General features: G+C 49.0%; 1 protein-coding gene across 3 annotated transcripts in view; it reads left to right on the top strand.

The window, feature by feature from the left end:
- The window catches only part of ASTN2 (astrotactin 2), a 351114-nt gene that overhangs the window by 318082 nt on the left and 19800 nt on the right, over positions 1–13232 (top strand). For all 3 annotated transcript variants that reach the window (XM_030507189.1, XM_030507188.1, XM_030507190.1), the window contains one exon: positions 760–901. In XM_030507189.1, the coding sequence (XP_030363049.1) occupies positions 760–901 (142 nt within the window). The remainder of the gene's footprint in view (positions 1–759; positions 902–13232) is intronic.

Raw genomic sequence — 13232 nt, forward strand, 5'->3', positions numbered from 1 at the left:
GGAGCGTTTTCAGTTTCAGCTGGGTCATGATCTAAGTGTTTAATAAGCTTTAAAAACCAGAAGACCAAAAAACCCAAGGTTTTTCATCATTTTTAATTAGTTTTTTTTTTTCTTCAAAAGCTTGTAAAGGAATGAGTGTTCTTGAGCACAGCTGAAGGAGCTCCAGTCAGAGCTCCAGGAGCTGGCAGGGTGCATAGGAAAGGGTATGCAAAGCTCCTGATTTTCATTGAATAAAAATAAACCACACAAAAAAACCCAGCACATTGAGAGAAATTCCATCCAAGCTCTAAAAATGTCTCCTTCCTGATAATCTAACACAGCAGAAATACTTTTCACTGTCACAGGTGATTATTGAAAAAGGCCATGTTCCCCTTAAGAACTGACTGCAGATAGAGTCCCTAATACGAGAGCCCTATTTATTCAGACTTCCAGCTCTTCTGGGGACCTGGAGCCCATCCTTGGATGGTGGTCCCTCATGTGGTGCTTGCAGTGAGTCTATATGTTGCATGGACGCTCTGTGAGTGCACCTTCCACTGTCCAAGCGATGACTTTGCAGGTTTCTGCAGTGGGTCCTATCAGCTGATGACCCCAGTGTTTTCTACTTGCTTTGCCCACAGGTGACGTTCTCCATATAGATTTGGGGCCATTCCTACCGGCACAGCCAACTAGAGTGTGTTGATTGCCTGTCCTATGTAGAGGTTTTCAAATGGTCAGTACTAATCTTGCACCTGTATTGATACTCATCTCTTTGCTCTCCAGGAGAATCCCTGAGCTTTGCGGATGATTTGCTTTCCGGCCTTGCAACATCCTGTGTGGCAGCGGGTAGGAGCCATGGAGATGTCCCTGAAACCAGCCTCTATTCAGTCATTTTCAAGTGCCTGGAACCAGATGGTCTGTACAAGTAAGGAGAGGCACGTGGGGAGGAGCTGGGGGCAAGGAGGGGTCTCCAATGCTATTATTGTTATTGACTTTTTTGGTCAATGCTATGTTGCACCAGATGATGAGACTGTTGCTTTTGGGTGTTGAGCTCAGCTAATGGAATGGAAAACCAGTGTCTACAGCACTGGAGGCACTGGGAGTCTGAGGGAGACTCACTGGAATAACACATTTTCAGTATTCTTCCATGCCTCATGGATAGGGTTGTGTCTTGTGGATGAACTGAGCTAATGTGGTCAGATTGAAGCAAGTTGTCAAATGCCTGGTGGACTGAAATAGCCAGATATTAGAAGTGTGATATGTGATATTTATGGAAGTTGCTATTTATATTAGGAGACATACAGCAAATCAGAGAGACACCAAATCCATCTGCCCACCACCCAGTTACTTCTGCAGGGATGGTGGCCACCCCAGTGCAGATGTTGTGTCTTTGAGACTTTTGAGATGTTCTCTGAGCACATGCGATTGGCTTTTCTGTGTGAATCCTGTGGAGCAATTAGTGTCCAAAGCAAAGGGATAATTTCAGGATCTGAATGTTAACTTCTCCTTCAGTATTGTTTGGATGGAGAAAGAAACAGAGAAAAAAAGGCAAGGAGACAGAGGAGATACAGAGTAAGCAAGAGAGAAACACCCAGGGCTTAATGTCAGAGTGACTGTAATAATTAAAACACATTTTGTAGTGAGTAATGAAACTTTTTATGGGACCACAAAAGCATTTAAAACGAGAGCTGGCAAATGGTCTGTCAACAAGAACTTTTAAAGATCTTGATTAATACTTTCCCTTTGCCTCCCCCTCCACCACCTCCCCAGTTCAGTATGTTGACAGCCTCTGAAGAAGGAGAAGCTTTTATTGCACATCTCTTGAGCGGGGCTTTGTCCAGGAGCGTCTCCAAGTGGTACCTCTTGCCATTGAATGGTTTTAGATGTTTTCTTGTTAAATATATATAATGCATCAGTATAATGATTAGTATCTGTGTGAGCTGGGCTGCTCTGAAAAGGTGCCAGGAAGAAGCTGGAGCACCCACAGAGTTTGCTAACAACCCACCACCCATAAACTCAGCTGGTTGTGAGCTGGGGGCACTGAGTGTGGGAAGAGCCACTGAGTTTGATGGAGAGGCTGCTGCCAAGGTGAATGCACAGATCTGGGAGCCAGAAGGTCTGGCTCTTGGGCAGCCTGGGCTGCCAAATCATCTTCCCCATCTGCCAGGCAGGGATAATTGCACTCACCCGTCGCTTTAGGGACTCTGTGATCTAATTCTTGATGTCTGCAAAAGGCTGGGAGAGCCTTGGGTGGAAGGCAGAAAGCTTTGTCCAGAATTTTGTCATCCCTTTGGTCAAAGTCAGGCTTCCACTTCTCAGTCATGAGGCACATTGCCATGGAGGGGGTAAGCAGAGCCGGTGATGCCCCAGGTCCTGGGGGTGGCTGTGGGCAGCTTCTGCTCTCTGTGGGTGCGCCTGAGTGAAGGACAGTAGCTTCCATGGGGAGCCGTGGCTGCAGGCAGCAGTCCCCTGGCATTGAGGAGCTTTGGACCACATCCTTGTGTGTGGACAGGCCTAGGGTGACGCAAAGTACTGGCTCCATCCTGCAGCTAATGCTTAGCAGGGCTTGGCACACCGTTTCCAGGGCTGTGCACGCTTAAGAGCACATGTATGGACACATGTGTATGAACACATGCCCATGCTGGCACTTGTGGGACATGGTCCCACGCTTCTGGGCATCAACATAAATGTGCATGCACACACACACTGCAGCTGCATGCCCCAGCACACCTGCATGGGCTGATACACGTGTCTACGTGCATTGCCATGGATGCATGCGGATCCAGCACACACACACACGTTTGCTCCAACCTGGGACCTAACCAGCACGTGTTTACTTAGCATGTGTGCATTCTCAAATACATAGGCACACACATTAAATATTCCTCTGCTCAGATGTCCACACGGTTGCAACACAGCATGAAGAAAGCCAGAACAGTGAAATGTGAGGCTAACACTCTGTTCCGAGCCCGCGCAGACGGAACAACAACAGAAACACAGGCACGGGGTCATTTCTTAAATTGAATTTCTTCTGCTTGTTTCATTTGTTTCTGTGGAAAAACAGCTATCTTGGAAGGCTCTGGCCTGGGTATAATCCTGATTATAGCCACTCAGCAGGGACCTGTGCTTTTCTCTAGGCTGTTGGGTGAGCACATGCAGGCTGCAGCATCAGAGCTCTTCAAAAGCAAGCGCTTTTGCTTGTTTGGTAGTCTGAGGGTGTCATGTAAACCAAGAGAGGGGACTGTGAGATCATGGAAGTCTCTTCTGCTTTGTAAATGTGTTGGACATCCTGTCCCTTTTTTTTTGTAGTACCTACGGCAATTACACACTGTTGTTGACCATTTATTTGGAGTATTACCAGCCTGAGATCAAAGCTGGGCTTGAGTATGAAAAACAAAACCAAGAAATGCTCTACAAGCAAATAAATAAACAGAATGTGATTGATTCCTCTGCTTTTGAGACTTCTGAAATTTCAAAACATAAACTAACAAAAGGAGAACTAATTCCTTTGTCTTTTGCAATTTCAGTCTGATGAAAAGATATTGCCTGTTATCCCTTTTCTTGCCCTTGCCTGTGGTATGTTGGGGTTCAGATGCTAGTCCCTGCACAGAGGGGTTTCAGAGGGAAAGTAGTTCATGTCAGCAAAGATAGGTACTATAGCTTCTTGTACACGTGTGGACACTGCTGGTCTGTCAGACACGGGTGCCCATGCATGGGAATCCATGCTGCAGTCATGTATGCACTCGGGTAGCTGCACACAGGGACACTGAAGATGGTCCTTGAAGACTGTTGAGTTTGATTTAAGCTCTTAAAACCCAGAAGTCTTCAATTCTTGCCAAATGCATCATAGGAGAGGGGATTGTTCTCCCCTGAGATCAGCTAGACCAGAGCAGCCTGTCAAGCTTCCTCCCAGGTGGATCTGGAAGAGGATGGGTTGAGGAGGGCAGAAGGAGAGATGTCTACGTGTCTGTTAAGTGCTTGTCTTACATGGACAAGCCAGCATGGACAGCAGTTAATGCCAATCAGACTGATGGTTTGGGAGCTTGGGAGCACCATGCTGTGACAGGCAACTTATGATGCACCAAGCACCAAACACCAGTCAAGAGAAAGGGCTCTGGCTTGTCTTAGAGGTCTGAGGACTGAGCTTACGTAGCTCAGCACCCTACAAACCCAACCGATCTCTTCACTGTAGAGACAGGAGCTTCCCTTGTGCGTCCCACAGCCTCCCTGAGCCGTCAGCCCAGCTCATCCATCTCAGTTTCTCACCCCATCATTCCATGAGTACCCAGGGATGTCTCTTCCCTGAGCTATACCTGCTCAGCTGCTGGAAAGCAGCTTTGCCAGCCCAGCATGTTCCTTTCAGATACTTGGGGAGACACCAAGTATCCCTCAGCCAAAAAGGCAAATTTTGGAAAGGGAAATGAAAACCCCCTCCAGCTCCTCAATGGAGCTGCAGTGCAAACACACCAACTTCTTCCCTGCGCCACAGATACTATAATTATAGATTAGATTAAATCCTAATGTTTCACTTTATTTACATTCCTGACCTAGCCTATTCATTTCCAGTGTTTGTGCCAAGAATCAGCTCAAAATTTACTGGAAATAATATGGAAGTCATCAGGATCCCTTCCAGAGCCTTTCCTTGGAGTGTGTTCATGTGCTCAGAAGGAGCTTCCACTTTGCATTCCCTTTGCTGGCTCAGATAGGGTTTCCCCAGGGGGATCCTGAACCAGCCCAATGACTGTCTGGAAGAGTGTTTCAGGAGAGCTGGAAAAGTGGAAACCCCTTCCTTCGAGATGAAGGTGAGGCACTGCCATTGGATGGAAGAGGATTCGCTTAGACTTCAGAATGGCAACACAAGGTTCCCATCCACAGCCAAGACCTGCCAAAACCTGCCTGGCCAGCGTGACCCCCTGTAGAGCCTGGAGGCCACCTCCAGCATGGCCAGGCTTAGCCTTTGCCATCATGTGCTGCCTAACAGTGAATATACCTTTCTTTTTGGTGAGCTGAAGGAAAGAGGCAAAGGGGAACCCATCATAGCATGGAGAGACAGCAACTGCAATTCAACAAGCTGACTGTGCTAAAGGAGCTGGCCCAGAGCAAGGCTGATTAATGTTGACTGACCTCTGCCTTGTGCGTAGTTGGGATAAAGAGTGGAATGGAAACCTTTGGTGCTCAAGACTGTGCTAATGCTGGCAGCAGTCCCCCCGCTCCTTATATGATACTAATTGTTATTGTTGGTCTTCTGTCAGGAAGACACATGAATGAGCACTGGAGCAATTGGAGACAGATCCCAAATAGCTCAGTGGCATGGGTTAAAACACATCTGTTACAGCCTTGGCTGAGTCCCCTGTGTGCACAGGAGCTGTGCTGCTTCATTGAATCCACCTCTTCTCTTCCACATGCTCTCCAGCTTCCTGAAGCTGAGCGGTGTATGGCTGTAGTTTCTTCTGAGGCATTCCTGGCTTGCGGAAGCTCAAACAAGGCAAGTCAGGAGTCGAACAAGTGTTTGCTAATCCCAGGGCTGTGCTGTAAATGCAGGCTCATCCTTCCTCAGCAGTTTAGGGTTGCTTCAGAACCAGGCTGCCAAATGCTGGCTCAGATGTGTGGTTGTTTTTGCTGAAGTCAGTCCAGCACCGAGCTGTCTGGGCCCATCTAGGCTGTGTGCAGACCACTGCAGTGGAGGTGGATTGGCCCCATGAGAGATGGTCTGTACGTGGAGGTCAGGGGCTCAGCAGAAGAAGGAAGATAATCTCTCATTCTGCTGATATTAATGAAGTCCCATACATGGAACTTGAGGAAGGTTGGGCTTCTATTGAAGCTTCCAGCATTAGGAATGTATGCATGTAAAAGCCATAGAGAAGACATTCATGCATTCTTCATGTCAAGTCAAAGTGCTGGAAGTTCTTCCCAGCTTTACCATTTGCTCTACTGAGTGATTTAAGCAGATCCCTTTGTCTCACTTTTGTCTTTGTCTCTTTGTGTGTCCCCTTTATAAGCTCAGGTTTTAAGCTCTCTCTCACTATCTGTGTACAGCCCAGCCTGGATGAATCAGATCAGGGCCTCCAGGTACTGCTGCATGCTGCCACACCAACCATTTGCCATCACCCTTCTAAAACTTGGGAGTCTGCCTGAATCCACCTCCTGCTCTGTCTCTGCCACCAGTATTCAGCCACCTGGGACAGATCTGGAGTCAGGAGGTGTGTTTCCAGTGACCTCAGTTGGAACCTGCTTCCCTAGTGTCTGCCAAATGTGTGAGCATCTCTCTCCTTTTTGCTGGAAAGACCAGGTTATCCATCCCAAATTCTCTGCTTCTGCTCATACCTCATGCCACAAAGAGAAACAGAACAGCCTTTGTTGCGTCCTGTGGCCAGCTCCTCCCCACCCCTTCTCAGGATGTCCAGATTAAAATAACGTTCTTGGTTTTGTCCTAAAACCTCCCAGCATCAGAACCCCACATCTGGGTCCAGGCCCATTGGCTTTGGTCTTCTGGGGGTGGATGGAGAAAGACTGGCGGTGAGGGAGTGAGGAGGAGGATGAGGCATGGACAGGTCATTGTGTAGGGTGTTGCAGTGTGTGAATATAGGATTCTTCCTGGAAATGGTAATGGGTGGAGAGGAGTTTGGCCTCTTCTGTTGGCAGACAAATGGACCTTTGCAATTTCACCTTTTCCCCGTCACCAATTCCCCTGTCACCAGCCCTTTACAGTTACGGACTTGGAGAGTATTCTTATTCCTGAGTGTGTAGAAACCTAATGCCACTAACACAGACCCGTCCAAGTCTTATCTCATTGACTAATGGGAGAGCGAGTACCAGAGATGCGATATAAATATCAACACGGGCGTTGCTGGCTTTGGTTTGCTTCTAAGCCAGGAAAAGCTACACTGTACTTCTGCATTGGAGGCATCTGTTTTGTTCAGCAGTTCTCCATGGTATAGAGCACCTTCTTCCTAAAGGATGGAAAGCTGGGGGCTGTGTTGATTTTGATTCTTACAGGGGGGTTTGGCCCCTCTCCCCTTCCAGGACACAAGGAATCCACTGCTTGATGTGGATGCTTTTTTTATGTTGTAGGGAAGAAATGGGTCAGGATAAGGGCAAATGGGTTTTGTTTTTCTTGGTCATATCCTAGCTGTAGAAACTGAGGCAAAGAGAGGTGATGTGACATGCCTGAAGCAGTTCAGTGGGCTGGAGCTGAGTAAAGTCGAGGGATGCCCTTGCTCACACCTATAGTACTTGAGAGAATTGCTTTTCTGGTCAGGGAATTAAGCATTTGTGCTTAATTAATTTGCCTCCTGCACAAATGCCATCCTCTTCCTAACTTCCTCATGCAGTCTGGGACCACGTATCTGAGGGTGTGCATGAAGGAACCCGAGGCATGCCCTCCAAAGTGCTGCTGCCTGGTGTCTCACACTCTCCCCTCTCTCTTGTTCTTGTTCTCAGTGTGTTGGTGTTTTTTCCCCAGCAAAGCCAAATCTGGCAGCAAAATGCCTTTCTTTGCACAGTACTAGAGACAGCGGGCGACGATGCCGCTTTGCCAGCCGGAGTTCCCCCTCTGTTGCCAGAGCACAAACGAAGCTCCCACTGCTCACATCACTTCGCAGGAGCGCTGCTCGCTGGCCTTGCGGGGGGCAGCACCGGGGCTTTGACACCAAGAGGCACTGTTACATCGCGTGTGCGGCTCCGGGTCCTGCACGCAGTCCTGCTGGGGTGCACACAGCCCAAAACAAGCTCTGCCCATGCTGATCCTGGAATGTAAAATATGGGCAAGCGTGATGCAGAGGGATCCAAGCAGCCTGTGTGCGAGCCAGACCGAGCCAGACACTGCACGGCTGCATTCGCTTGGCAGTCCAATGGCGTTACACCTGCCCTGCCAAGCAAGAGGAGACCAAAAGGGGATCAGACAGGGTGAAACCTGGGAACGCAGGGTTGGTCTGCAGCAGGATTGGAGCTGGTGCTCTATTTAATACAGTGCTGATGATGTTTTCCTGCTCAGGTCCCATTAGGGTGATTGTCCTTTCTCAGTGTATTGTTTTGTGGCTCGATAGCTCTGGTACACCCCAGGCAGACTTTGTCTCTGTAAAATGATGGTTGGGTTTGCCACGTGTGGATTCATGGGTCACTAGCCAACATGCTGATGTTTAGGTTGGAAGTTTCTGTCTCCTTTGACTGTTTCCTTGCACCCAGTAGCAGCTCAGACTGATACTTGCAGGCAACTCAAGTTTTTAATAGGCTAATTCTATTCCTTAAGGAGTGGCCAAAAGCAGCTCAGCTGTATCCATAAGTATGCCCCAAGAAGGATGTGAGAAGCTGCTCTGGTGCCCAGGTGTTCAGATACTACTGTACCCACAGGTCTTTTCTGAACCTAGAGCCATACCTCAGCCCAGGGAATAAATTACCTTAGACTCTGGATGGGACCCCAGGTCCCAAAAGCTGGAGATATTTGTCCCAAAAGGTGATGCTTATCCAAATGAGATAAGTCACAAGCTAATCCTACCTGCCCATCTTTTCCTCCATGCTCTAGAGGCAAAGTTTGGATGCCATTACCTACAAGATCCATGCCAGCTCAGACCAGCAATGTCCATATATCTCATATATAGCTTGCAAGGCCATTAAACTAGTTAAGCTTTTTATATTGTTTCATTTTGCCAAAGGACACCTGCAGCACATCCCACCCCGTCCTTTTCTTGTAACAGCAGCACAGAGAGTCCCTCACCAGCCTTGTCTCTCAGAGAGCACTTTGTTATCTTCTTTTTCCTTCTCTTTTTGGGTGTGTATTTAAAAAACAAAATCTCTTTTAATCTTTGGCTCGTGCAGAGCATTACATCTGTAAGCATCCACCTCCTGGTTGTGCCACACTGGAGTTTACCAGTACACAGTGACCCCTCCAGCTCTGCTGCCCCTTCTCCCTATCAAAGTCATGGGACAGGGCTGTTTCCCACCTGCAGGGATTTTGTCGTGAGGGAGATGATGGTGATGTGTGTGAGTGATGGAACCTGCACAGGAGGTTGCTGAACTCAGCTCCGTTCTAGCAGATCTCAAGTGACCTTTAACTTATTCCTTGGGTTTTGGGATTGTTTCCCCTCTGCAAAAGGATTTTGTTTGTATTTTCCTGATTTGAGGATATTGAGCATATCTGGGCTTTTCCATGCTGGTCCCATCTTCTGCTGGTCCAGACTGGTTGCAGTCGATGGGAGTTGCTATTCCCCTGGACCTCAGGCTTCTGATGATGGAGCAGAAGTTTGGTAGGGCATAGCCTGCAATTGCTCAGCTGCAACTCCTACTGCTTAACTCTTGCCTAAACGCAGGCTTGTCAGGAGCACCCACATTTGGGGACCTTTTTCATTTTTTTGTGCTGAGACTAGAAGTCCCTTGACTTCACCTGTTCACAGCCCTCACTGCTTGTCTCAAGTTATGTTAGTGCTTAGATGTCAAATCCCTGCTGCAGAACCCATGTTTGCAAAAGCAGCCAGTGAATTCAAACAAACATCTCCATTTTGGGAACATCGTCTTCCAGGCTTCACAGGTAGAGCCACAGCTCCCATTGGCCTCAGCTGAAATTGCACCAGAGCAGGTCAATGTGAAATGGAGACACTCAGTGGTTAGCAACTAACCTCGAAGTAGCTGCTGCTTCCTAAGTTTTCCCACTTAAAAGGTGTTAAAACTGTGCTCCACCCTTTGCTAGGTTTCCAATACAGTGAAGGAAACAACATCATAAAATGGGAAAGACAAGAAATAGCTTCTTGGTTGCAGAGGTGGCATCTACACGGTGAGGTGGGACTTGCCCTGAGTGGTGGTCACTGCTGGAGCTCTGGCCTAGTTGGTCTCTGCTTGGTCTCCTCAATCTGATGACACATTGTATTGCCAAGGATATTTACTCTGCATACCTTCAGACTGATTGCTTCCAGCACACATGCCCTCATTGCTCCTGGTCACCTCACACACACACTCACTTCCCTCATCAGGAATGAGATAAATTTGATTATAGAGCAATATGGTTTCTGTTAGGAAAAGGGGAAAGAAAATACCCTGGCTTTCACTGAAACCCCTCGGAGCCAAAGCTTATGTCATAATTTGAATGTTTCTTGAAGTAGGGTCTGAGGGTTGCATTTGTTCAGGGGATGGTGGGGCAGGGTCCTTCACTAGATGAGCTGATGGAGCTGGGATTGGAGACTTGTTGCCCTGCCAGGAAGGGGTGTAAATGAAGCCCTGATTCGGGGAGCTTGGTGCTGGGTCATTGGGAGAAAAGATTCCAAACACCTTGGGCCCTGGCTGGGCAGGAACCAGCTCAGTGAGGTCCCTTCTTGCAGGAACATCTGTCCTGCATGGGCAAGGATTGATGTGTGTCCCTGGCTTGGGCAGCCTGTTCTCCAGAGGAGGCTGCTGTCTTAATAACAGCATCTTCCTGATTAATTGTGAGCTTAGCTGTCCCAGAGCAGGTCTGGGATAATGCCTGAGTCACATCAATGCAACTCTCCCTACTTTATGCCCATGAACTAGAGAGAAGACAGAAAGAAGGACTCTGTCTCATCCCTACCCTCTGTCTTGCCTTCCAAGCTGGCCTCATCCCCATCAAGGCAGGATGCAGGGAACTGGTGGGGACCTGAAGCTGCCTGGGGCAATCCTTTGTGGCACTGCCGCAGGCTGTGATGTATTTACCTGAATGACAGGCTGCCCCTGGGGATCATCAGCTCTACTGGTGTTGCCCTCTCTGTCCTCTCTGTCTCTTGTGCTTCTCCTCTCTGGATTTGGGGGGTTTGTGAGGTTTGGGTACATTTTGTGGTGCTGCCTTTTGTCAGCTCTGGACCTGAGTGTGTGTTGATGTATGGATGAGGCTTGTTGTGCCTTTCTGTCCATAATGGTTATGGGCTTGGATCTGGGAGGCTGGGACACCTCACTTTACTGGGGGTCTTTCCCACACCAGCAACAGGAGCAGGTACCTTAGTGCTACCTGATAGCCCCATACACCCACCATCCCATAACCCTTATCCCATAGTCTGTATGAGGTGAAATCATGGTCAGATCCTGCTCTAAATAACCCCTGGCTGTGCAGGTGTGTTTTGAGATGTTTGATGAGGACACGTGTGGCTGTGCACACATGGAGAAGCGTGTGATGGTGTGGATGAGTAGCCCCACACACTGGCAGGTGAAGCAAACCCTTTATGCAGGGCTTTCCACATCATTGCAACTAAAAGTACTGCAGAGAGTGGAATATCCTAACTATTGCTGAAGCAGCAGAGGGCTGCACCTCAGGTTCCCCTTGGCAGTGTACCCCATCCCATGCTCCCCAGGCAGCAGCTCACAGTGTCTTTGAACTCACTGTGGCTTTTCCATTGCGTATCCTAATCTCATGCTCCAGCAGAGCTGCCCGGTGCAGCCCACCCCATGGTGTGAAGCCCACCCCATGGTGTGAAGCCCACCTACATCACCCCACATGGCTCCCAAGCTCTTGCAGGCCACCTCCAGCTTTCGTCTCTGTCCCTGGCTTGTACCTGCTTCACTGCCGCATGCTGAATTGTTTTCCAAGTGGAAACATGAGTTGAAGTATTAACTCCACGAGGGCCTTTCTGTGCAATGCACTGGGATTAAATATTTATGTTGGCAAAAAGCATGTAATAGGCAGCTCAAGATCAGAGATAATGAAATTGAGGTGTGTGGACAAGGCAGGGGGAGGCAGGGGGCTTGCAGGAGCAGGAGGGAGAGGGACCCAGGTGGGTTGTAGTATGTGCATGGCCAATTGCTTTTGGTTTTAATACGCCACCTGCTTGGGGGGGGATCCCAACTCCATTGCTGGTAGCTCTGCAGTGCACAAGGGAGAGCAGAGATCACCCATCGCCGTTCCTTGTGTGCACACCAGCGTTGGGCAGGAGTGATTGTCACCCAGGTGGCTTTAACTTGGAGCCCATCTGAGGTGATGTGTGGGACAGGGGCTGTCCTGCAGAAGATGTAGCAAGGGTTGAGATCCTCTCTGTGTCATCTGCAAATGATGTACAATCCTAAATCATTAATAGCAGTGATACAGGATCCCTCACTCTTCCAGACCGCTGCAGTCAAGGTTATTTACCGGTGACTGCATCCGATCAGGAGCAATGTGGTTTGGATTATACAAAGGGTTCCCGGTCAGGTCAGGAGGATGCTCATTGCAGTGACAGCAGCACACCAAGCATGGAATGCCCATGTAGGCCTCCGTGGTGGGTGATAATGAAGAGCCCATCCTTGTGGTGCAGGAGGGGAGCGGGCAGAGGTGAAGTCCATGGCAGGGAGGGTGCTGAGCGATGGAGGAGGGAGGACCCACTCCTCCACTGCAGGAGAAGAACCCAGAGCACATCCAACAGCAAAGGGCGCTGCTCTTTCTCAATTCATTATCTTTATGAGACAACAACATCTCCCTCTTTCCACCCAACACAAGCACCGGGGCAGGCAGCACACGGGGGTGCAAGGCCCACGCCGTGCTGTGGGACCATGGCCAGTCGCAGAACCTCCAGGGAGGTACAAAACAAGGCATGAATGGAGTGTTAGGAGAGAATGGAAACTCTCCCCTGGCTCCCAGGCTGGCTCTTTTGTGGGGGGTCCCTTGCTCACGATGACAGAGCTGCCTCTCATAAACACGCGTTTCCTCATCCCCGTTTGTTTCTCTCTCTTGTGCAATCTCTTGTACCAGACGGGAATGGGAGTAAGTCCCAATGGTACGTGAATGTGTTACAAAAAGCCTTCCCACCCTGCCACCAACAAAGTACTGAGAAATAACAACAGGGTTTGAAAGAAGAAAAGAAAGATGGGGGGAGCCGGATGGATTTGCTACCGGCCATGAGTTATTGCTTTTGAGTGTAAATTCAAGGGCATGGCTATGCTGGTAGTTTGCAGCATCAACCAGCACTCAGAAGCCCCCACTGCACTCAGTGCTGTGAATCTTTCTGGGAAAAGGAAGTTCCTTCCTCAGATGAGTTTTCTGGATGAAAAACATAGGACAAAAATAGGGGCAAAGTAACTTGGCTGAGATCATACAGTGCTCAAACCAAGAGACAGTCCCAGCTCCATCCTGCCTGCCCAGCACTGTCCCCTGCACTGGGTTGTTTCAATTGGGCCCTGCTGCTGGTCCATGGGCACTGGCCAGGCTGCCCTTCCCAATCAACATTGTTAGGATGGAGCACAACTAGGGTGAGGTGTGAAGCTGAGGAGTAGGAGCAAGGGCAAGTCACAGCATCAAACATAAATCTCCTGGACCAGTAGCAGAGGTTAGAAGATTTCCTGGACCTGGG

The sequence above is a fragment of the Strigops habroptila genome, chromosome 15 (genome assembly GCF_004027225.2).
Source record: "Strigops habroptila isolate Jane chromosome 15, bStrHab1.2.pri, whole genome shotgun sequence".
In the NCBI taxonomy this organism is placed as follows: Eukaryota; Metazoa; Chordata; class Aves; order Psittaciformes; family Psittacidae; genus Strigops; species Strigops habroptila.